The 23593-nt window shown below is 56.9% G+C and overlaps 8 protein-coding genes across 8 annotated transcripts; 3 read left to right on the top strand and 5 right to left on the bottom strand.

The window, feature by feature from the left end:
- Window positions 1–15: 15 nt before the first annotated feature.
- LOC310887641 (uncharacterized protein) lies at window positions 16–7026 on the top strand. The gene is made up of 3 exons (XM_083813790.1): window positions 16–1789; window positions 4017–4232; window positions 5829–7026. Exons 1-3 carry the CDS (start codon window positions 1258–1260, stop codon window positions 6371–6373), a joined length of 1293 nt encoding a protein of 430 aa, XP_083669916.1. The 5' UTR covers window positions 16–1257; the 3' UTR covers window positions 6374–7026.
- Window positions 3316–5833, bottom strand: LOC310887478 (uncharacterized protein). Its single transcript, XM_083813465.1, has one exon. The coding sequence runs from the start codon at window positions 4367–4369 to the stop codon at window positions 3953–3955; it is 417 nt and encodes a 138-aa protein (XP_083669591.1). The 5' UTR covers window positions 4370–5833; the 3' UTR covers window positions 3316–3952.
- A 195-nt stretch (window positions 7027–7221) lies between the features above and the next one.
- On the bottom strand, window positions 7222–9921 carry LOC310887476 (uncharacterized protein). Its single transcript, XM_083813463.1, has one exon. The coding sequence runs from the start codon at window positions 8946–8948 to the stop codon at window positions 8532–8534; it is 417 nt and encodes a 138-aa protein (XP_083669589.1). The 5' UTR covers window positions 8949–9921; the 3' UTR covers window positions 7222–8531.
- Window positions 9922–10038: 117 nt separating this feature from the next.
- On the top strand, window positions 10039–11069 carry LOC310887442 (uncharacterized protein). The gene has a single exon (XM_083813422.1). The coding sequence runs from the start codon at window positions 10416–10418 to the stop codon at window positions 10950–10952; it is 537 nt and encodes a 178-aa protein (XP_083669548.1). The 5' UTR covers window positions 10039–10415; the 3' UTR covers window positions 10953–11069.
- A 465-nt stretch (window positions 11070–11534) lies between these two features.
- Window positions 11535–13784, bottom strand: LOC310887483 (uncharacterized protein). Its single transcript, XM_083813470.1, has one exon. The coding sequence runs from the start codon at window positions 13525–13527 to the stop codon at window positions 13111–13113; it is 417 nt and encodes a 138-aa protein (XP_083669596.1). The 5' UTR covers window positions 13528–13784; the 3' UTR covers window positions 11535–13110.
- Window positions 13785–14495: 711 nt separating this feature from the next.
- Window positions 14496–16126, top strand: LOC310887457 (uncharacterized protein). Its single transcript, XM_083813442.1, has one exon. It carries the CDS (start codon window positions 14781–14783, stop codon window positions 15231–15233), a length of 453 nt encoding a protein of 150 aa, XP_083669568.1. The 5' UTR covers window positions 14496–14780; the 3' UTR covers window positions 15234–16126.
- A 452-nt stretch (window positions 16127–16578) lies between these two features.
- LOC310887474 (uncharacterized protein) lies at window positions 16579–19531 on the bottom strand. Its single transcript, XM_083813461.1, has one exon. It carries the CDS (start codon window positions 17806–17808, stop codon window positions 17392–17394), a length of 417 nt encoding a protein of 138 aa, XP_083669587.1. The 5' UTR covers window positions 17809–19531; the 3' UTR covers window positions 16579–17391.
- Window positions 19532–19813: 282 nt separating this feature from the next.
- On the bottom strand, window positions 19814–22392 carry LOC310887473 (uncharacterized protein). The gene has a single exon (XM_083813460.1). The coding sequence runs from the start codon at window positions 22385–22387 to the stop codon at window positions 21971–21973; it is 417 nt and encodes a 138-aa protein (XP_083669586.1). The 5' UTR covers window positions 22388–22392; the 3' UTR covers window positions 19814–21970.
- Between the last annotated feature and the right edge of the window lie 1201 nt (window positions 22393–23593).

The raw sequence follows: 23593 nt of genomic DNA, 5'->3' as shown, positions 1-23593 counted from the left end.
ATCAGGCAGGGGGTGGTGTTTGAAGTCCCAGATTTTCAGGCAATAAAGCCAGCATGAATCATGACACACTTGGAGATGTGGGGCAATTATATCCTTCCCCATCAGGGACATTGAAATGCAAACGTTCTCTGGGGAACAGGGTGCCGATGGGAGGAACAGGCCACGACACATAACTTCATGAAAAGCCAGCCACTGCTGAAACTGACCTCACACCACCAATAAACCCTGATTTCTTCCTAATCCTAAACTTTGTCTATGTGGAAGAGTCATGGGCAATTGGTTGAAGAAGCATTTTGCAATCCCGTGCACAGCCAGCACGCCTGCCATTACCTCCCTTTTACGGGCTGGTAAACAGAGGTGGTGGAAGTTTGGGTGAAGGGATGAAGCCATCCCACTCACTTGCAGCAGCTCCCAAACACTCACCATCTCCCTGTACAGGCAAGGGCTGCGAGGCACTCGGGTGGGAGTTCAGGAGCATCCCTAACCGTTGTCCTTCTCCCTGCCCTGTGGGACATGTGCTACTCCTTACTCTCCAGTTCTCCTGAAGGCCAAGCAGAGAGCTGTGGCTATGTTGGTGTTGTAGGTGAAGCCCGATCTGCCCAGGGGATTAGGAACTCATTGGGGCTTATTGGTGCTGTGAGGTCAGCTTCAGCAGCACCTAGCCTTTCATGTGACTGTCACAGCCTGTCCCTTCCATCACGTTCCTCTTCCCCAGGGCACATTTGAGCCTCAGTGTCCTCAATGGGGAGGGATAAAATTGCCCCGCGTTTCCACACGTGTCATGATTTGTGATGTCTTTATTGCATGAATATCTGGGGCTTCCACCTCTGTTCAATGCTGCAGGCTGTCTGGGACAGGTATAAAAGGGCTGAGGGTTTCACAGCCCTCTATCCTGCTTCCTCCACTTGTCTCTTACCAGATCACCTGGGTAAGTCCATGCCTTATGTGCCTCTTCTTTTCCTCAGCAATCGTTTCATCAATTGCATCTATTGGTGTTTGTTCTACCATTCTTTTTGTAGTGTTGTATAAGCTTGGTTGTGACAGTAGTGTTTCATAGCTCTGGAAAGGATGGATATTGAAACTTTTAGGCATGGTGCTCTGAGCTTCCCAACGCAATTGTATCCTTTGGGTGCTCAGTCTCTTTCCATGTGCTTTGGATGATGTGGTTTTTCTTATGTCCTAAGGGTCAGGGGGAGTAAGTGGTCTACACTAGCTTTCCAAATGAATATTGTCTTTATGCTCTGACTGCCTGATGTGATGCAGAGCATTTCCTGGGGCACAAGCTCCAAGAACGGGAGAGCCACAGGGTATTTGCAATGTGGTGATGTTCTGATCCCAGCTCTGCCTTCTCTCACAGTTTTGCCTGCAAATCGAAGGATGTCCTGCTCCAGCCTGTGTGCCCCTGTGTGCGGGGTGGCCGCCCCAGTCCCAGTGGCTGACAGCTTCAACGAGCCCTGCGTGCAGCAGTGCCCCGACTCCACCGTGGTGATCCAGCCCCCGGCCACGGTGTTCACCTTGCCCGGGCCCATCCTCAGCTCCTTCCCACAGCATGCCGTGGTCGGCTCAGCGGGAGTCCCGGGTGTGGCAGGGGGCTTCGGCGGCACTTTTGGAGGCCGTGGTGGCTTTGGGGGCTACGGAGGCCTTGGGGGTTATGGTGGCCTTTTGGGTTATGGCGGCATTGGGAGCTATGGAGGCCTTGGAGGCTATGGGGGCTATGGAGCATTTGGGAGCTGTGGATACGGCGGCTGGCGTCGGGGCCACAGGTACCTCAGCGGCAACTGCGGGCCCTGTTAAGCCCACCTCTGCCTCCAGCCCTTGAAGAAGGAGAGCTCCAGGGCTGCCCTGGAACGTCCCAACATGACACCAGCAGGAAGGGCTCCCCTTCATCATCACTGGTCTCCAGAGCTTGGAGGCCCTATGCCTTCATGGGGCCTAGCTCCCTTTTTCTCCTGTCCCAACTGAGTTTCACTTCAGGACTTGCTCCCCCAGGGTGATGCAGCCCAAAGCCAACTGCCTGTTCCTGTGGCTGGCTGCTGCTCGCGTTCTCTCTGCCTTTTGCAAGGAGTTGGGGGCTGCCTCTGCCCTGGGGCTGCCTTTCTGCCATCTTCCTGCTCCCCTGGACTTGCAATAAAAGCTCTATTGCACCACATTCTCGACCCATGGTATTTCTTCATCCTTCTTCTTCCAGACTTCCCCCAAACCTCAGAGCCGGGGCAGTTGGGCCGCTGGCTGCACTCCTGGCTTTGCTAAAGGGGCCTTTGGGCCGCTGGGGCAGGGCATTACGACTGAAGATCAGAGTCCCCAGGGGGTCTTGTAGAGGACAGCCCCCTGAACCTCCTCCCTTCTCTCAGCGGGAAGAATGGCAATGTTCTCAATGTTTTCAATCTCAATGTTCTTTGAGAACACGACAGAGAAACAGACGTCTTGCACAGCCACCACAGCATGTTTGACCTCTTTATATTGCCTTTTCTATGGTCACCCGTGGAGGTCTGGGGAGACAGGGAGACGGCCACTGCATGGTCAGGGCTCCTGCCACCTGCTGACTGTGCTCATGTGCCCAGCTGCAACTGGTGGCACTGGGAAGGGGTGAAGGAGACACAGCCAAGTTTTCCCAAGGTTCTCCTCACAGCCATGAACACATCACAGCCATCCAGATCCACGGAGCACTTGAGTAGGAGGTGTGTGTCTGTGCCCTCCTCATGTCCCTTCCTTCCCCAAAAGTCTTCCGATCGTGTGATCCTAGCTCTGCACAGTGGTCTTTCGTGGAGACGATTCTTGTCAGGGAAATCAAGAAGAGCAGTGGGGCAGCACATTGGTCGCTGCTGGGGGCTCAAGAAAACATGCATCACCCGTAATTGTCAAGACAGGGGAAGGGGAAAACAGCAGCAAACTGTCCGAGCAGCCACAGCTTTCCTCCACCACCTGCGCAGAAGTTTGTGTGTCTCCTCTTGTGCTTGAGGACCTCTTTTCCATTTCTGCCCATCCACACCACTCCCCAGGCTCCAGTGCTAGGACCCCCAGCCAACCACTGGGTGCTGCCTCACATAGCATCCCCTGCATGCTGGGTGAGGGCAGAGTGGTGGGAGGCAGCAGTCGTGCCTCCTCACAGCTGTTGTGGCCAGGTGTTCTGGGGGCCTGGCCGTGCAGGTCGCTTGGTGTGCTGGTGTGTGAGGAAGGGCAGCCATGGCCTGGCAGCATGTCTGCAGTATGGGGCTGTGTGGAGCACTGCTGTCCTACCCGGGCAGAGCTGTGTCCACCAGCAGCAAGCAGGCAAGCTGTGTATACAGGGAAGAGCTTCTGGCCCAGTGGTGGGGAAAGGCGTGCAAGTGCTCCATGGAGATGTGGGAGGAAGAGGAGGGAAACCCGAGGGGCTGGAGGAAAGGCTGGTGGGGGGCCCTCCGCCTCCTTCCTCTGTCCCGTGGCCTCCCAGTTGACTCTAACCAGGCCTTTGCCCTTGGGGAGGCTGTGGCGACCCTCTTGTAATGGCCGTGCTGCGCAGGGCATGGGGAGGAGGTGAGGGAGTGCCTGCAGGCCCCCTGAGGACTCCCCGGTGGCAGCTCCCCAACCTCACAGAAAGAAGCGAATGGAGGAAGGGTCACAGAAAAGACAGGGTCCAGAATGAGGTGCAACAGAGCTTTTATTTCAGGTCCAGGGGAGCAGGGAGATGGCAGAAAGGCAGCCCCTGACCCCTTGCAGAAGGCAGAGCGCTGGTGAGCAGCAGCCTTGCCACAGGAGGTGTCTGGTGCTTAGCTGCATCATCATGGGGTATTGAGTCCTGAAGCGAAGCTCAAGCAGCGAGGAGAAGGACAGAGGGGCCCCATGAAGGCACAAGGCCTCCAAGCTCTCAAGCCCAGTGATTCTAAAGGGGAGCCTTTCATGGCAACATCAGGTGGGGAAGTTCCAGGGCAGCTCCAGAGCTCTCCTTCTTCAGGGGCTGGAGCCAGAGGTGGGCTTAGCAGGGCCCGCAGTTGCCGCTGAGGTACCTGTGGCCCCGACGCCAGCCTCCGTATCCGCAGCTCCCAAAGGCTCCATAGCCCCCATAGCCTCCAAGGCCTCCATAGCCCCCAAGGCCTCCATAGCCCAAAAGGCCACCATAACCCCCAAGGCCTCCATAGCCCCCAAAGCCACCACGGCCTCCAAAAGTGCCGCCAAAGCCCCCTGCAACACCCGGGACTCCTGCCGAGCCGACCACGGCATGCTGCGGGAAGGAGCTGAGGATGGGCCCGGGCAAGGTGAGCACCGTGGCCGGGGGCTGGATCACTACCGTGGAGTCAGGGCACTGCCGCACGCAAGGCTCATTGGCACTGTCAGCCACTGGGACTGGGGCGGCCACCCCACACACAGGAGCACACAGGCTGGAGCAGGACATCTTCCACGCAGGCAAGGAGTACTGCAAAGAACAGGCAGAATTAGGCAAGGATCTGGGGAGAGGCTGTACTGATGGAGTCAGGGAGAGAGCCGCGAGAAGCCTCCAAGAGCACGACTTACCAGGTGATCTGTTTAGAGACAAGTGGAGGAAGCAGGATAGAGGGCTGCAAAGCCCTCAGCCCTTTTATACCTGTCCCAGACAGCCTGTATCATCAGGCAGGGGGTGGTGTTTGAAGTCCCAGATTTTCAGGCAATAAAGCCAGCATGAATCATGACACACTTGGAGATGTGGGGCAATTATATCCTTCCCCATCAGGGACATTGAAATGCAAACGTTCTCTGGGGAACAGGGTGCCGATGGGAGGAACAGGCCACGACACATAACTTCATGAAAAGCCAGCCACTGCTGAAACTGACCTCACACCACCAATAAACCCTGATTTCTTCCTAATCCTAAACTTTGTCTATGTGGAAGAGTCATGGGCAATTGGTTGAAGAAGCATTTTGCAATCCCGTGCACAGCCAGCACGCCTGCCATTACCTCCCTTTTACGGGCTGGTAAACAGAGGTGGTGGAAGTTTGGGTGAAGGGATGAAGCCATCCCACTCACTTGCAGCAGCTCCCAAACACTCACCATCTCCCTGTACAGGCAAGGGCTGCGAGGCACTCGGGTGGGAGTTCAGGAGCATCCCTAACCGTTGTCCTTCTCCCTGCCCTGTGGGACATGTGCTACTCCTTACTCTCCAGTTCTCCTGAAGGCCAAGCAGAGAGCTGTGGCTATGTTGGTGTTGTAGGTGAAGCCCGATCTGCCCAGGGGATTAGGAACTCATTGGGGCTTATTGGTGCTGTGAGGTCAGCTTCAGCAGCACCTAGCCTTTCATGTGACTGTCACGGCCTGTCCCTTCCATCACGTTCCTCTTCCCCAGGGCACATTTGAGCCTCAGTGTCCTCAATGGGGAGGGATAAAATTGCCCCGCGTTTCCACACGTGTCATGATTTGTGATGTCTTTATTGCATGAATATCTGGGGCTTCCACCTCTGTTCAATGCTGCAGGCTGTCTGGGACAGGTATAAAAGGGCTGAGGGTTTCACAGCCCTCTATCCTGCTTCCTCCACTTGTCTCTTACCAGATCACCTGGGTAAGTCCATGCCTTATGTGCCTCTTCTTTTCCTCAGCAATCGTTTCATCAATTGCATCTATTGGTGTTTGTTCTACCATTCTTTTTGTAGTGTTGTATAAGCTTGGTTGTGACAGTAGTGTTTCATAGCTCTGGAAAGGATGGATATTGAAACTTTTAGGCATGGTGCTCTGAGCTTCCCAACGCAATTGTATCCTTTGGGTGCTCAGTCTCTTTCCATGTGCTTTGGATGATGTGGTTTTTCTTATGTCCTAAGGGTCAGGGGGAGTAAGTGGTCTACACTAGCTTTCCAAATGAATATTGTCTTTATGCTCTGACTGCCTGATGTGATGCAGAGCATTTCCTGGGGCACAAGCTCCAAGAACGGGAGAGCCACAGGGTATTTGCAATGTGGTGATGTTCTGATCCCAGCTCTGCCTTCTCTCACAGTTTTGCCTGCAAATCGAAGGATGTCCTGCTCCAGCCTGTGTGCCCCTGTGTGCGGGGTGGCCGCCCCAGTCCCAGTGGCTGACAGCTTCAACGAGCCCTGCGTGCAGCAGTGCCCCGACTCCACCGTGGTGATCCAGCCCCCGGCCACGGTGTTCACCTTGCCCGGGCCCATCCTCAGCTCCTTCCCACAGCATGCCGTGGTCGGCTCAGCGGGAGTCCCGGGTGTGGCAGGGGGCTTCGGCGGCACTTTTGGAGGCCGTGGTGGCTTTGGGGGCTACGGAGGCCTTGGGGGTTATGGTGGCCTTTTGGGTTATGGCGGCATTGGGAGCTATGGAGGCCTTGGAGGCTATGGGGGCTATGGAGCATTTGGGAGCTGTGGATACGGCGGCTGGCGTCGGGGCCACAGGTACCTCAGCGGCAACTGCGGGCCCTGTTAAGCCCACCTCTGCCTCCAGCCCTTGAAGAAGGAGAGCTCCAGGGCTGCCCTGGAACGTCCCAACATGACACCAGCAGGAAGGGCTCCCCTTCATCATCACTGGTCTCCAGAGCTTGGAGGCCCTATGCCTTCATGGGGCCTAGCTCCCTTTTTCTCCTGTCCCAATTGAGTTTCACTTCAGGACTTGCTCCCCCAGGGTGATGCAGCCCAAAGCCAACTGCCTGTTCCTGTGGCTGGCTGCTGCTCGCGTTCTCTCTGCCTTTTGCAAGGAGTTGGGGGCTGCCTCTGCCCTGGGGCTGCCTTTCTGCCATCTTCCTGCTCCCCTGGACTTGCAATAAAAGCTCTATTGCACCACATTCTCGACCCATGGTATTTCTTCATCCTTCTTCTTCCAGACTTCCCCCAAACCTCAGAGCCGGGGCAGTTGGGCCGCTGGCTGCACTCCTGGCTTTGCTAAAGGGGCCTTTGGGCCGCTGGGGCAGGGCATTACGACTGAAGATCAGAGTCCCCAGTGGGTCTTGTAGAGGACAGCCCCCTGAACCTCCTCCCTTCTCTCAGCGGGAAGAATGGCAATGTTCTCAATGTTTTCAATCTCAATGTTCTTTGAGAACACGACAGAGAAACAGACGTCTTGCACAGCCACCACAGCATGTTTGACCTCTTTATATTGCCTTTTCTATGGTCACCCGTGGAGGTCTGGGGAGACAGGGAGACGGCCACTGCATGGTCAGGGCTCCTGCCACCTGCTGACTGTGCTCATGTGCCCAGCTGCAACTGGTGGCACTGGGAAGGGGTGAAGGAGACACAGCCAAGTTTTCCCAAGGTTCTCCTCACAGCCATGAACACATCACAGCCATCCAGATCCACGGAGCACTTGAGTAGGAGGTGTGTGTCTGTGCCCTCCTCATGTCCCTTCCTTCCCCAAAAGTCTTCCGATCGTGTGATCCTAGCTCTGCACAGTGGTCTTTCGTGGAGACGATTCTTGTCAGGGAAATCAAGAAGAGCAGTGGGGCAGCACATTGGTCGCTGCTGGGGGCTCAAGAAAACATGCATCACCCGTAATTGTCAAGACAGGGGAAGGGGAAAACAGCAGCAAACTGTCCGAGCAGCCACAGCTTTCCTCCACCACCTGCGCAGAAGTTTGTGTGTCTCCTCTTGTGCTTGAGGACCTCTTTTCCATTTCTGCCCATCCACACCACTCCCCAGGCTCCAGTGCTAGGACCCCCAGCCAACCACTGGGTGCTGCCTCACATAGCATCCCCTGCATGCTGGGTGAGGGCAGAGTGGTGGGAGGCAGCAGTCGTGCCTCCTCACAGCCGTTGTGGCCAGGTGTTCTGGGGGCCTGGCCGTGCAGGTCGCTTGGTGTGCTGGTGTGTGAGGAAGGGCAGCCGTGGCCTGGCAGCATGTCTGCAGTATGGGGCTGTGTGGAGCACTGCTGTCCTACCCGGGCAGAGCTGTGTCCACCAGCTACAAGCAGGCAAGCTGTGTATACAGGGAAGAGCTTCTGGCCCAGTGGTGGGGAAAGGCGTGCAAGTGCTCCATGGAGATGTGGGAGGAAGAGGAGGGAAACCCGAGGGGCTGGAGGAAAGGCTGGTGGGGGGCCCTCCGCCTCCTTCCTCTGTCCCGTGGCCTCCCAGTTGACTCTAACCAGGCCTTTGCCCTTGGGGAGGCTGTGGCGACCCTCTTGTAATGGCCGTGCTGTGCAGGGCATGGGGAGGAGGTGAGGGAGTGCCTGCAGGCCCCCTGAGGACTCCCCGGTGGCAGCTCCCCAACCTCACAGAAAGAAGCGAATGGAGGAAGGGTCACAGAAAAGACAGGGTCCAGAATGAGGTGCAACAGAGCTTTTATTTCAGGTCCAGGGGAGCAGGGAGATGGCAGAAAGGCAGCCCCTGACCCCTTGCAGAAGGCAGAGCGCTGGTGAGCAGCAGCCTTGCCACAGGAGGTGTCTGGTGCTTAGCTGCATCATCATGGGGTATTGAGTCCTGAAGCGAAGCTCAAGCAGCGAGGAGAAGGACAGAAGGGCCCCATGAAGGCACAAGGCCTCCAAGCTCTCAAGCCCAGTGATTCTAAAGGGGAGCCTTTCATGGCAACATCAGGTGGGGAAGTTCCAGGGCAGCTCCAGAGCTCTCCTTCTTCAGGGGCTGGAGCCAGAGGTGGGCTTAGCAGGGCCCGCAGTTGCCGCTGAGGTACCTGTGGCCCCGACGCCAGCCTCCGTATCCGCAGCTCCCAAAGGCTCCATAGCCCCCATAGCCTCCAAGGCCTCCATAGCCCCCAAGGCCTCCATAGCCCAAAAGGCCACCATAACCCCCAAGGCCTCCATAGCCCCCAAAGCCACCACGGCCTCCAAAAGTGCCGCCAAAGCCCCCTGCAACACCCGGGACTCCTGCCGAGCCGACCACGGCATGCTGCGGGAAGGAGCTGAGGATGGGCCCGGGCAAGGTGAGCACCGTGGCCGGGGGCTGGATCACTACCGTGGAGTCAGGGCACTGCCGCACGCAAGGCTCATTGGCACTGTCAGCCACTGGGACTGGGGCGGCCACCCCACACACAGGAGCACACAGGCTGGAGCAGGACATCTTCCACGCAGGCAAGGAGTACTGCAAAGAACAGGCAGAATTAGGCAAGGATCTGGGGAGAGGCTGTACTGATGGAGTCAGGGAGAGAGCCGCGAGAAGCCTCCAAGAGCACGACTTACCAGGTGATCTGTTTAGAGACAAGTGGAGGAAGCAGGATAGAGGGCTGCAAAGCCCTCAGCCCTTTTATACCTGTCCCAGACAGCCTGTATCATCAGGCAGGGGGTGGTGTTTGAAGTCCCAGATTTTCAGGCAATAAAGCCAGCATGAATCATGACACACTTGGAGATGTGGGGCAATTATATCCTTCCCCATCAGGGACATTGAAATGCAAACGTTCTCTGGGGAACAGGGTGCCGATGGGAGGAACAGGCCACGACACATAACTTCATGAAAAGCCAGCCACTGCTGAAACTGACCTCACACCACCAATAAACCCTGATTTCTTCCTAATCCTAAACTTTGTCTATGTGGAAGAGTCATGGGCAATTGGTTGAAGAAGCATTTTGCAATCCCGTGCACAGCCAGCACGCCTGCCATTACCTCCCTTTTACGGGCTGGTAAACAGAGGTGGTGGAAGTTTGGGTGAAGGGATGAAGCCATCCCACTCACTTGCAGCAGCTCCCAAACACTCACCATCTCCCTGTACAGGCAAGGGCTGCGAGGCACTCGGGTGGGAGTTCAGGAGCATCCCTAACCATTGTCCTTCTCCCTGCCCTGTGGGACATGTGCTACTCCTTACTCTCCAGTTCTCCTGAAGGCCAAGCAGAGAGCTGTGGCTATGTTGGTGTTGTAGGTGAAGCCCGATCTGCCCAGGGGATTAGGAACTCATTGGGGTTTATTGGTGCTGTGAGGTCAGCTTCAGCAGCACCTGGCCTTTCATGTGACTGTCACGGCCTGTCCCTTCCATCACGTTCCTCTTCCCCAGGGCACATTTGAGCCTCAGTGTCCTCAATGGGGAGGGATAAAATTGCCCCGCGTTTCCACACGTGTCATGATTTGTGATGTCTTTATTGCATGAATATCTGGGGCTTCCACCTCTGTTCAATGCTGCAGGCTGTCTGGGACAGGTATAAAGGGGCTGAGGGTTTCACAGCCCTCTATCCTGCTTCCTCCACTTGTCTCTTACCAGATCACCTGGGTAAGTCCATGCCTTATGTGCCTCTTCTTTTCCTCAGCAATCGTTTCATCAATTGCATCTATTGGTGTTTGTTCTACCATTCTTTTTGTAGTGTTGTATAAGCTTGGTTGTGACAGTAGTGTTTCATAGCTCTGGAAAGGATGGATATTGAAACTTTTAGGCATGGTGCTCTGAGCTTCCCAACGCAATTGTATCCTTTGGGTGCTCAGTCTCTTTCCATGTGCTTTGGATGATGTGGTTTTTCTTATGTCCTAAGGGTCAGGGGGAGTAAGTGGTCTACACTAGCTTTCCAAATGAATATTGTCTTTATGCTCTGACTGCCTGATGTGATGCAGAGCATTTCCTGGGGCACAAGCTCCAAGAACGGGAGAGCCACAGGGTATTTGCAATGTGGTGATGTTCTGATCCCAGCTCTGCCTTCTCTCACAGTTTTGCCTGCAAATCGAAGGATGTCCTGCTCCAGCCTGTGTGCCCCTGTGTGCGGGGTGGCCGCCCCAGTCCCAGTGGCTGACAGCTTCAACGAGCCCTGCGTGCAGCAGTGCCCCGACTCCACCGTGGTGATCCAGCCCCCGGCCACGGTGTTCACCTTGCCCGGGCCCATCCTCAGCTCCTTCCCACAGCATGCCGTGGTCGGCTCAGCGGGAGTCCCGGGTGTGGCAGGGGGCTTCGGCGGCACTTTTGGAGGCCGTGGTGGCTTTGGGGGCTACGGAGGCCTTGGGGGTTATGGTGGCCTTTTGGGTTATGGCGGCATTGGGAGCTATGGAGGCCTTGGAGGCTATGGGGGCTATGGAGCATTTGGGAGCTGTGGATACGGCGGCTGGCGTCGGGGCCACAGGTACCTCAGCGGCAACTGCGGGCCCTGTTAAGCCCACCTCTGCCTCCAGCCCTTGAAGAAGGAGAGCTCCAGGGCTGCCCTGGAACGTCCCAACATGACACCAGCAGGAAGGGCTCCCCTTCATCATCACTGGTCTCCAGAGCTTGGAGGCCCTATGCCTTCATGGGGCCTACCTCCCTTTTTCTCCTGTCCCAATTGAGTTTCACTTCAGGACTTGCTCCCCCAGGGTGATGCAGCCCAAAGCCAACTGCCTGTTCCTGTGGCTGGCTGCTGCTCGCGTTCTCTCTGCCTTTTGCAAGGAGTTGGGGGCTGCCTCTGCCCTGGGGCTGCCTTTCTGCCATCTTCCTGCTCCCCTGGACTTGCAATAAAAGCTCTATTGCACCACATTCTCGACCCATGGTATTTCTTCATCCTTCTTCTTCCAGACTTCCCCCAAACCTCAGAGCCGGGGCAGTTGGGCCGCTGGCTGCACTCCTGGCTTTGCTAAAGGGGCCTTTGGGCCGCTGGGGCAGGGCATTACGACTGAAGATCAGAGTCCCCAGTGGGTCTTGTAGGGGACAGCCCCCTGAACCTCCTCCCTTCTCTCAGCGGGAAGAATGGCAATGTTCTCAATGTTTTCAATCTCAATGTTCTTTGAGAACACGACAGAGAAACAGACGTCTTGCACAGCCACCACAGCATGTTTGACCTCTTTATATTGCCTTTTCTATGGTCACCCGTGGAGGTCTGGGGAGACAGAGAGACGGCCACTGCATGGTCAGGGCTCCTGCCACCTGCTGACTGTGCTCATGTGCCCAGCTGCAACTGGTGGCACTGGGAAGGGGTGAAGGAGACACAGCCAAGTTTTCCCAAGGTTCTCCTCACAGCCATGAACACATCACAGCCATCCAGATCCACGGAGCACTTGAGTAGGAGGTGTGTGTCTGTGCCCTCCTCATGTCCCTTCCTTCCCCAAAAGTCTTCCGATCGTGTGATCCTAGCTCTGCACAGTGGTCTTTCGTGGAGACGATTCTTGTCAGGGAAATCAAGAAGAGCAGTGGGGCAGCACATTGGTCGCTGCTGGGGGCTCAAGAAAACATGCATCACCCGTAATTGTCAAGACAGGAGAAGGGGAAAACAGCAGCAAACTGTCCGAGCAGCCACAGCTTTCCTCCACCACCTGCGCAGAAGTTTGTGTGTCTCCTCTTGTGCTTGAGGACCTCTTTTCCATTTCTGCCCATCCACACCACTCCCCAGGCTCCAGTGCTAGGACCCCCAGCCAACCACTGGGTGCTGCCTCACATAGCATCCCCTGCATGCTGGGTGAGGGCAGAGTGGTGGGAGGCAGCAGTCGTGCCTCCTCACAGCCGTTGTGGCCAGGTGTTCTGGGGGCCTGGCCGTGCAGGTCGCTTGGTGTGCTGGTGTGTGAGGAAGGGCAGCCGTGGCCTGGCAGCATGTCTGCAGTATGGGGCTGTGTGGAGCACTGCTGTCCTACCCGGGCAGAGCTGTGTCCACCAGCTACAAGCAGGCAAGCTGTGTATACAGGGAAGAGCTTCTGGCCCAGTGGTGGGGAAAGGCGTGCAAGTGCTCCATGGAGATGTGGGAGGAAGAGGAGGGAAACCCGAGGGGCTGGAGGAAAGGCTGGTGGGGGGCCCTCCGCCTCCTTCCTCTGTCCCGTGGCCTCCCAGTTGACTCTAACCAGGCCTTTGCCCTTGGGGAGGCTGTGGCGACCCTCTTGTAATGGCCGTGCTGCGCAGGGCATGGGGAGGAGGTGAGGGAGTGCCTGCAGGCCCCCTGAGGACTCCCCGGTGGCAGCTCCCCAACCTCACAGAAAGAAGCGAATGGAGGAAGGGTCACAGAAAAGACAGGGTCCAGAATGAGGTGCAACAGAGCTTTTATTTCAGGTCCAGGGGAGCAGGGAGATGGCAGAAAGGCAGCCCCTGACCCCTTGCAGAAGGCAGAGCGCTGGTGAGCAGCAGCCTTGCCACAGGAGGTGTCTGGTGCTTAGCTGCATCATCATGGGGTATTGAGTCCTGAAGCGAAGCTCAAGCAGCGAGGAGAAGGACAGAGGGGCCCCATGAAGGCACAAGGCCTCCAAGCTCTCAAGCCCAGTGATTCTAAAGGGGAGCCTTTCATGGCAACATCAGGTGGGGAAGTTCCAGGGCAGCTCCAGAGCTCTCCTTCTTCAGGGGCTGGAGCCAGAGGTGGGCTTAGCAGGGCCCGCAGTTGCCGCTGAGGTACCTGTGGCCCCGACGCCAGCCGCCGTATCCGCAGCTCCCAAAGGCTCCATAGCCCCCATAGCCTCCGAGGCCTCCATAGCCCCCAAGGCCTCCATAGCCCAAAAGGCCACCATAGCCCCCAAGGCCTCCATAGCCCCCAAAGCCACCACGGCCTCCAAAAGTGCCGCCTAAGCCCCCTGCAACACCCGGGACTCCTGCCGAGCCGACCACGGCATGCTGCGGGAAGGAGCTGAGGATGGGCCCGGGCAAGGTGAGCACCGTGGCCGGGGGCTGGATCACTACCGTGGAGTCGGGGCACTGCCGCACGCAAGGCTCATTGGCACTGTCAGCCACTGGGACTGGGGCGGCCACCCCACACACAGGAGCACACAGGCTGGAGCAGGACATCTTCCACGCAGGCAAGGAGTACTGCGAAGAACAGGCAGAATTAGGTAAGGGTCTGGGGAGAGGCTGTATTGATGGAGTCAGGGAGAGAGCCCCGAGAAGCCTCCAAGAGCACGACTTACCAGGTGATCTGTTTAGAGACAAGTGGAGGAAGCAGGATAGAGGGCTGCAAAGCCCTCAGCCCTTTTATACCTGTCCCAGACAGCCCCTGGCATCAAACATAAGTGGAAGCCCCAGATACTCATGCAGTAAAGCTTACACCCTTCATGACACAGGTGGTGATGTGGGGTAATTACATCGCTCCCCACTGGGGACATGGAGGCGCAAACGTGCCCTGGGAAACAGGGAGGTGATGGCAGGGACAGACCATGACACTCACCTACATGAAAGGCCAGCAGCTGCTGAAGCTGATCTCAGAACGCCAATAAACCCCAATGAATTCCTAATCCTAAACATTTCCTATGTGGAACAATCACGGGTATTTTGCCGAAGAAGCACTTTGCAACCCTGCGCACAGCCTGCATGCCTGCCATTACCTCCTTTTTACGGGCTGGTAAACAGAGGTGGTGGAAGTTTGGGTAAAGGGATGAAGCCATCCCACCCACTTGCAGAAGCTTCCAAACACTCGCCATCACCCTGTACAGGCAAGGGCTGCAAGACACTTGGGTGGGAGTTCAGGAGCATCCCTAACCATTGCCCTTCTCCATGCTCTGTGGGAAAAGGGGTACTCCTTGATCTCCAATTCACCTGAAGACCAAGCAAAGAGCTGTGGCTGTGTTGGCATTGCGGGTGAAGCCCAATGCGCCTGGGGGATTAGGAATTCATTGGGGTTTATTGGTGCTGTGAGGTCAGGTTCAGCAGCTGCTGGCCTTTCATGTAGGTGAGTGTCATGGTCTGTCCCTGCCATCACCTCCCTGTTTCCCAGGGCACATTTGCGCCTCCATGTCCCCAGTGGGGAGGGATATAATTGCCCCACATCATCACCTGTGTCATGAAGGTTGTCAGCTTTCTTGCATGAATATCTGGGGCTTCCACTTATGTTTGATGCCGCAGGCTGTCTGGGACAGGTATAAAAAGGCTGAGGTCTTTGCAGCCCTCTATCCTGCTTCTTCCACTTGTCTCTAAACAGATCACCTGGTAAGTCATGCTCTTGGAGGCTTCTCGCGGCTCTCTCCCTGACTCCATCAGTACAGCCTCTCCCCAGATCCTTACCTAATTCTGCCTGTTCTTTGCAGTACTCCTTGCCTGCGTGGAAGATGTCCTGCTCCAGCCTGTGTGCTCCTGTGTGCGGGGTGGCCGCCCCGGCCCCAGTGGCTGACAGCTTCAACGAGCCCTGCGTGCAGCAGTGCCCTGACTCCACCGTGGTGATCCAGCCCCCGGCCACGGTGCTCACCTTGCCCGGGCCCATCCTCAGCTCCTTCCCACAGCATGCCGTGGTGGGCTCAGCGGGAGTCCCGGGTGTGGCAGGGGGCTTCGGCGGCACTTTTGGAGGCCGTGGTGGCTTTGGGGGCTATGGAGGCCTTGGGGGCTATGGTGGCCTTTTGGGCTACGGAGGCCTTGGGGGTTATGGTGGCCTTTTGGGTTATGGCGGCATTGGGAGCTATGGAGGCCTTGGAGGCTATGGGGGCTATGGAGCATTTGGGAGCTGTGGATACGGCGGCTGGCGTCGGGGCCACAGGTACCTCAGCGGCAACTGCGGGCCCTGTTAAGCCCACCTCTGCCTCCAGCCCTTGAAGAAGGAGAGCTCCAGGGCTGCCCTGGAACGTCCCAACATGACACCAGCAGGAAGGGCTCCCCTTCATCATCACTGGTCTCCAGAGCTTGGAGGCCCTATGCCTTCATGGGGCCTAGCTCCCTTTTTCTCCTGTCCCAATTGAGTTTCACTTCAGGACTTGCTCCCCCAGGGTGATGCAGCCCAAAGCCAACTGCCTGTTCCTGTGGCTGGCTGCTGCTCGCGTTCTCTCTGCCTTTTGCAAGGAGTTGGGGGCTGCCTCTGCCCTGGGGCTGCCTTTCTGCCATCTTCCTGCTCCCCTGGACTTGCAATAAAAGCTCTATTGCACCACATTCTCGACCCATGGTATTTCTTCATCCTTCTTCTTCCAGACTTCCCCCAAACCTCAGAGCCGGGGCAGTTGGGCCGCTGGCTGCACTCCTGGCTTTGCTAAAGGGGCCTTTGGGCCGCTGGGGCAGGGCATTACGACTGAAGATCAGAGTCCCCAGTGGGTCTTGTAGAGGACAGCCCCCTGAACCTCCTCCCTTCTCTCAGCGGGAAGAATGGCAATGTTCTCAATGTTTTCAATCTCAATGTTCTTTGAGAACACGACAGAGAAACAGACGTCTTGCACAGCCACCACAGCATGTTTGACCTCTTTATATTGCCTTTTCTATGGTCACCCGTGGAGGTCTGGGGAGACAGAGAGACGGCCACTGCATGGTCAGGGCTCCTGCCACCTGCTGACTGTGCTCATGTGCCCAGCTGCAACTGGTGGCACTGGGAAGGGGTGAAGGAGACACAGCCAAGTTTTCCCAAGGTTCTCCTCACAGCCATGAACACATCACAGCCATCCAGATCCACGGAGCACTTGAGTAGGAGGTGTGTGTCTGTGCCCTCCTCATGTCCCTTCCTTCCCCAAAAGTCTTCCGATCGTGTGATCCTAGCTCTGCACAGTGGTCTTTCGTGGAGACGATTCTTGTCAGGGAAATCAAGAAGAGCAGTGGGGCAGCACATTGGTCGCTGCTGGGGGCTCAAGAAAACATGCATCACCCGTAATTGTCAAGACAGGGGAAGGGGAAAACAGCAGCAAACTGTCCGAGCAGCCACAGCTTTCCTCCACCACCTGCGCAGAAGTTTGTGTGTCTCCTCTTGTGCTTGAGGACCTCTTTTCCATTTCTGCCCATCCACACCACTCCCCAGGCTCCAGTGCTAGGACCCCCAGCCAACCACTGGGTGCTGCCTCACATAGCATCCCCTGCATGCTGGGTGAGGGCAGAGTGGTGGGAGGCAGCAGTCGTGCCTCCTCACAGCCGTTGTGGCCAGGTGTTCTGGGGGCCTGGCCGTGCAGGTCGCTTGGTGTGCTGGTGTGTGAGGAAGGGCAGCCGTGGCCTGGCAGCATGTCTGCAGTATGGGGCTGTGTGGAGCACTGCTGTCCTACCCGGGCAGAGCTGTGTCCACCAGCTACAAGCAGGCAAGCTGTGTATACAGGGAAGAGCTTCTGGCCCAGTGGTGGGGAAAGGCGTGCAAGTGCTCCATGGAGATGTGGGAGGAAGAGGAGGGAAACCCGAGGGGCTGGAGGAAAGGCTGGTGGGGGGCCCTCCGCCTCCTTCCTCTGTCCCGTGGCCTCCCAGTTGACTCTAACCAGGCCTTTGCCCTTGGGGAGGCTGTGGCGACCCTCTTGTAATGGCCGTGCTGCGCAGGGCATGGGGAGGAGGTGAGGGAGTGCCTGCAGGCCCCCTGAGGACTCCCCGGTGGCAGCTCCCCAACCTCACAGAAAGAAGCGAATGGAGGAAGGGTCACAGAAAAGACAGGGTCCAGAATGAGGTGCAACAGAGCTTTTATTTCAGGTCCAGGGGAGCAGGGAGATGGCAGAAAGGCAGCCCCTGACCCCTTGCAGAAGGCAGAGCGCTGGTGAGCAGCAGCCTTGCCACAGGAGGTGTCTGGTGCTTAGCTGCATCATCATGGGGTATTGAGTCCTGAAGCGAAGCTCAAGCAGCGAGGAGAAGGACAGAGGGGCCCCATGAAGGCACAAGGCCTCCAAGCTCTCAAGCCCAGTGATTCTAAAGGGGAGCCTTTCATGGCAACATCAGGTGGGGAAGTTCCAGGGCAGCTCCAGAGCTCTCCTTCTTCAGGGGCTGGAGCCAGAGGTGGGCTTAGCAGGGCCCGCAGTTGCCGCTGAGGTACCTGTGGCCCCGACGCCAGCCGCCGTATCCGCAGCTCCCAAAGGCTCCATAGCCCCCATAGCCTCCGAGGCCTCCATAGCCCCCAAGGCCTCCATAGCCCAAAAGGCCACCATAACCCCCAAGGCCTCCGTAGCCCCCAAAGCCACCACGGCCTCCAAAAGTGCCGCCAAAGCCCCCTGCAACACCCGGGACTCCTGCCGAGCCGACCACGGCATGCTGCGGGAAGGAGCTGAGGATGGGCCCGGGCAAGGTGAGCACCGTGGCCGGGGGCTGGATCACTACCGTGGAGTCGGGGCACTGCCGCACGCAAGGCTCATTGGCACTGTCAGCCACTGGGACTGGGGCGGCCACCCCACACACAGGAGCACACAGGCTGGAGCAGGACATCTTCCACGCAGGCAAGGAGTACTGCAAAGAACAGGCAGAATTAGGCAAGGATCTGGGGAGAGGCTGTACTGATGGAGTCAGGGAGAGAGCCGCGAGAAGCCTCCAAGAGCACGACTTACCAGGTGATCTGTTTAGAGACAAGTGGAGGAAGCAGGATAGAGGGCTGCGAAGCCCTCAGCCCTTTTATACCTGTCCCAGACAGCCTGTATCATCAGGCAGGGGGTGGTGTTTGAAGTCCCAGATTTTCAGGCAATAAAGCCAGCATGAATCATGACACACTTGGAGATGTGGGGCAATTATATCCTTCCCCATCAGGGACATTGAAATGCAAACGTTCTCTGGGGAACAGGGTGCCGATGGGAGGAACAGGCCACGACACATAACTTCATGAAAAGCCAGCCACTGCTGAAACTGACCTCACACCACCAATAAACCCTGATTTCTTCCTAATCCTAAACTTTGTCTATGTGGAAGAGTCATGGGCAATTGGTTGAAGAAGCATTTTGCAATCCCGTGCACAGCCAGCACGCCTGCCATTACCTCCCTTTTACGGGCTGGTAAACAGAGGTGGTGGAAGTTTGGGTGAAGGGATGAAGCCATCCCACTCACTTGCAGCAGCTCCCAAACACTCACCATCTCCCTGTACAGGCAAGGGCTGCGAGGCACTCGGGTGGGAGTTCAGGAGCATCCCTAACCGTTGTCCTTCTCCCTGCCCTGTGGGACATGTGCTACTCCTTACTCTCCAGTTCTCCTGAAGGCCAAGCAGAGAGCTGTGGCTATGTTGGTGTTGTAGGTGAAGCCCGATCTGCCCAGGGGATTAGGAACTCATTGGGGTTTATTGGTGCTGTGAGGTCAGCTTCAGCAGCACCTGGCCTTTCATGTGACTGTCACGGCCTGTCCCTTCCATCACGTTCCTCTTCCCCAGGGCACATTTGAGCCTCAGTGTCCTCAATGGGGAGGGATAAAATTGCCCCGCGTTTCCACACGTGTCATGATTTGTGATGTCTTTATTGCATGAATATCTGGGGCTTCCACCTCTGTTCAATGCTGCAGGCTGTCTGGGACAGGTATAAAAGGGCTGAGGGTTTCACAGCCCTCTATCCTGCTTCCTCCACTTGTCTCTTACCAGATCACCTGGGTAAGTCCATGCCTTATGTGCCTCTTCTTTTCCTCAGCAATCGTTTCATCAATTGCATCTATTGGTGTTTGTTCTACCATTCTTTTTGTAGTGTTGTATAAGCTTGGTTGTGACAGTAGTGTTTCATAGCTCTGGAAAGGATGGATATTGAAACTTTTAGGCATGGTGCTCTGAGCTTCCCAACGCAATTGTATCCTTTGGGTGCTCAGTCTCTTTCCATGTGCTTTGGATGATGTGGTTTTTCTTATGTCCTAAGGGTCAGGGGGAGTAAGTGGTCTACACTAGCTTTCCAAATGAATATTGTCTTTATGCTCTGACTGCCTGATGTGATGCAGAGCATTTCCTGGGGCACAAGCTCCAAGAACGGGAGAGCCACAGGGTATTTGCAATGTGGTGATGTTCTGATCCCAGCTCTGCCTTCTCTCACAGTTTTGCCTGCAAATCGAAGGATGTCCTGCTCCAGCCTGTGTGCCCCTGTGTGCGGGGTGGCCGCCCCAGTCCCAGTGGCTGACAGCTTCAACGAGCCCTGCGTGCAGCAGTGCCCCGACTCCACCGTGGTGATCCAGCCCCCGGCCACGGTGTTCACCTTGCCCGGGCCCATCCTCAGCTCCTTCCCACAGCATGCCGTGGTCGGCTCAGCGGGAGTCCCGGGTGTGGCAGGGGGCTTCGGCGGCACTTTTGGAGGCCGTGGTGGCTTTGGGGGCTACGGAGGCCTTGGGGGTTATGGTGGCCTTTTGGGTTATGGCGGCATTGGGAGCTATGGAGGCCTTGGAGGCTATGGGGGCTATGGAGCATTTGGGAGCTGTGGATACGGCGGCTGGCGTCGGGGCCACAGGTACCTCAGCGGCAACTGCGGGCCCTGTTAAGCCCACCTCTGCCTCCAGCCCTTGAAGAAGGAGAGCTCCAGGGCTGCCCTGGAACGTCCCAACATGACACCAGCAGGAAGGGCTCCCCTTCATCATCACTGGTCTCCAGAGCTTGGAGGCCCTATGCCTTCATGGGGCCTAGCTCCCTTTTTCTCCTGTCCCAATTGAGTTTCACTTCAGGACTTGCTCCCCCAGGGTGATGCAGCCCAAAGCCAACTGCCTGTTCCTGTGGCTGGCTGCTGCTCGCGTTCTCTCTGCCTTTTGCAAGGAGTTGGGGGCTGCCTCTGCCCTGGGGCTGCCTTTCTGCCATCTTCCTGCTCCCCTGGACTTGCAATAAAAGCTCTATTGCACCACATTCTCGACCCATGGTATTTCTTCATCCTTCTTCTTCCAGACTTCCCCCAAACCTCAGAGCCGGGGCAGTTGGGCCGCTGGCTGCACTCCTGGCTTTGCTAAAGGGGCCTTTGGGCCGCTGGGGCAGGGCATTACGACTGAAGATCAGAGTCCCCAGTGGGTCTTGTAGAGGACAGCCCCCTGAACCTCCTCCCTTCTCTCAGCGGGAAGAATGGCAATGTTCTCAATGTTTTCAATCTCAATGTTCTTTGAGAACACGACAGAGAAACAGACGTCTTGCACAGCCACCACAGCATGTTTGACCTCTTTATATTGCCTTTTCTATGGTCACCCGTGGAGGTCTGGGGAGACAGAGAGACGGCCACTGCATGGTCAGGGCTCCTGCCACCTGCTGACTGTGCTCATGTGCCCAGCTGCAACTGGTGGCACTGGGAAGGGGTGAAGGAGACACAGCCAAGTTTTCCCAAGGTTCTCCTCACAGCCATGAACACATCACAGCCATCCAGATCCACGGAGCACTTGAGTAGGAGGTGTGTGTCTGTGCCCTCCTCATGTCCCTTCCTTCCCCAAAAGTCTTCCGATCGTGTGATCCTAGCTCTGCACAGTGGTCTTTCGTGGAGACGATTCTTGTCAGGGAAATCAAGAAGAGCAGTGGGGCAGCACATTGGTCGCTGCTGGGGGCTCAAGAAAACATGCATCACCCGTAATTGTCAAGACAGGGGAAGGGGAAAACAGCAGCAAACTGTCCGAGCAGCCACAGCTTTCCTCCACCACCTGCGCAGAAGTTTGTGTGTCTCCTCTTGTGCTTGAGGACCTCTTTTCCATTTCTGCCCATCCACACCACTCCCCAGGCTCCAGTGCTAGGACCCCCAGCCAACCACTGGGTGCTGCCTCACATAGCATCCCCTGCATGCTGGGTGAGGGCAGAGTGGTGGGAGGCAGCAGTCGTGCCTCCTCACAGCCGTTGTGGCCAGGTGTTCTGGGGGCCTGGCCGTGCAGGTCGCTTGGTGTGCTGGTGTGTGAGGAAGGGCAGCCGTGGCCTGGCAGCATGTCTGCAGTATGGGGCTGTGTGGAGCACTGCTGTCCTACCCGGGCAGAGCTGTGTCCACCAGCTACAAGCAGGCAAGCTGTGTATACAGGGAAGAGCTTCTGGCCCAGTGGTGGGGAAAGGCGTGCAAGTGCTCCATGGAGATGTGGGAGGAAGAGGAGGGAAACCCGAGGGGCTGGAGGAAAGGCTGGTGGGGGGCCCTCCGCCTCCTTCCTCTGTCCCGTGGCCTCCCAGTTGACTCTAACCAGGCCTTTGCCCTTGGGGAGGCTGTGGCGACCCTCTTGTAATGGCCGTGCTGCGCAGGGCATGGGGAGGAGGTGAGGGAGTGCCTGCAGGCCCCCTGAGGACTCCCCGGTGGCAGCTCCCCAACCTCACAGAAAGAAGCGAATGGAGGAAGGGTCACAGAAAAGACAGGGTCCAGAATGAGGTGCAACAGAGCTTTTATTTCAGGTCCAGGGGAGCAGGGAGATGGCAGAAAGGCAGCCCCTGACCCCTTGCAGAAGGCAGAGCGCTGGTGAGCAGCAGCCTTGCCACAGGAGGTGTCTGGTGCTTAGCTGCATCATCATGGGGTATTGAGTCCTGAAGCGAAGCTCAAGCAGCGAGGAGAAGGACAGAGGGGCCCCATGAAGGCACAAGGCCTCCAAGCTCTCAAGCCCAGTGATTCTAAAGGGGAGCCTTTCATGGCAACATCAGGTGGGGAAGTTCCAGGGCAGCTCCAGAGCTCTCCTTCTTCAGGGGCTGGAGCCAGAGGTGGGCTTAGCAGGGCCCGCAGTTGCCGCTGAGGTACCTGTGGCCCCGACGCCAGCCGCCGTATCCGCAGCTCCCAAAGGCTCCATAGCCCCCATAGCCTCCGAGGCCTCCATAGCCCCCAAGGCCTCCATAGCCCAAAAGGCCACCATAACCCCCAAGGCCTCCGTAGCCCCCAAAGCCACCACGGCCTCCAAAAGTGCCGCCAAAGCCCCCTGCAACACCCGGGACTCCTGCCGAGCCGACCACGGCATGCTGCGGGAAGGAGCTGAGGATGGGCCCGGGCAAGGTGAGCACCGTGGCCGGGGGCTGGATCACTACCGTGGAGTCGGGGCACTGCCGCACGCAAGGCTCATTGGCACTGTCAGCCACTGGGACTGGGGCGGCCACCCCACACACAGGAGCACACAGGCTGGAGCAGGACATCTTCCACGCAGGCAAGGAGTACTGCAAAGAACAGGCAGAATTAGGCAAGGATCTGGGGAGAGGCTGTACTGATGGAGTCAGGGAGAGAGCCGCGAGAAGCCTCCAAGAGCACGACTTACCAGGTGATCTGTTTAGAGACAAGTGGAGGAAGCAGGATAGAGGGCTGCGAAGCCCTCAGCCCTTTTATACCTGTCCCAGACAGCCTGTATCATCAGGCAGGGGGTGGTGTTTGAAGTCCCAGATTTTCAGGCAATAAAGCCAGCATGAATCATGACACACTTGGAGATGTGGGGCAATTATATCCTTCCCCATCAGGGACATTGAAATGCAAACGTTCTCTGGGGAACAGGGTGCCGATGGGAGGAACAGGCCACGACACATAACTTCATGAAAAGCCAGCCACTGCTGAAACTGACCTCACACCACCAATAAACCCTGATTTCTTCCTAATCCTAAACTTTGTCTATGTGGAAGAGTCATGGGCAATTGGTTGAAGAAGCATTTTGCAATCCCGTGCACAGCCAGCACGCCTGCCATTACCTCCCTTTTACGGGCTGGTAAACAGAGGTGGTGGAAGTTTGGGTGAAGGGATGAAGCCATCCCACTCACTTGCAGCAGCTCCCAAACACTCACCATCTCCCTGTACAGGCAAGGGCTGCGAGGCACTCGGGTGGGAGTTCAGGAGCATCCCTAACCGTTGTCCTTCTCCCTGCCCTGTGGGACATGTGCTACTCCTTACTCTCCAGTTCTCCTGAAGGCCAAGCAGAGAGCTGTGGCTATGTTGGTGTTGTAGGTGAAGCCCGATCTGCCCAGGGGATTAGGAACTCATTGGGGTTTATTGGTGCTGTGAGGTCAGCTTCAGCAGCACCTGGCCTTTCATGTGACTGTCACGGCCTGTCCCTTCCATCACGTTCCTCTTCCCCAGGGCACATTTGAGCCTCAGTGTCCTCAATGGGGAGGGATAAAATTGCCCCGCGTTTCCACACGTGTCATGATTTGTGATGTCTTTATTGCATGAATATCTGGGGCTTCCACCTCTGTTCAATGCTGCAGGCTGTCTGGGACAGGTATAAAAGGGCTGAGGGTTTCACAGCCCTCTATCCTGCTTCCTCCACTTGTCTCTTACCAGATCACCTGGGTAAGTCCATGCCTTATGTGCCTCTTCTTTTCCTCAGCAATCGTTTCATCAATTGCATCTATTGGTGT

Source organism: Anser anser (assembly GCF_964211835.1).
Source record: "Anser anser genome assembly, chromosome: 28".
NCBI classification, from domain to species: Eukaryota; Metazoa; Chordata; class Aves; order Anseriformes; family Anatidae; genus Anser; species Anser anser.
Note: the sequence above shows the minus strand (reverse complement) of the source record. Positions and strands in the feature narration are given on the sequence as shown.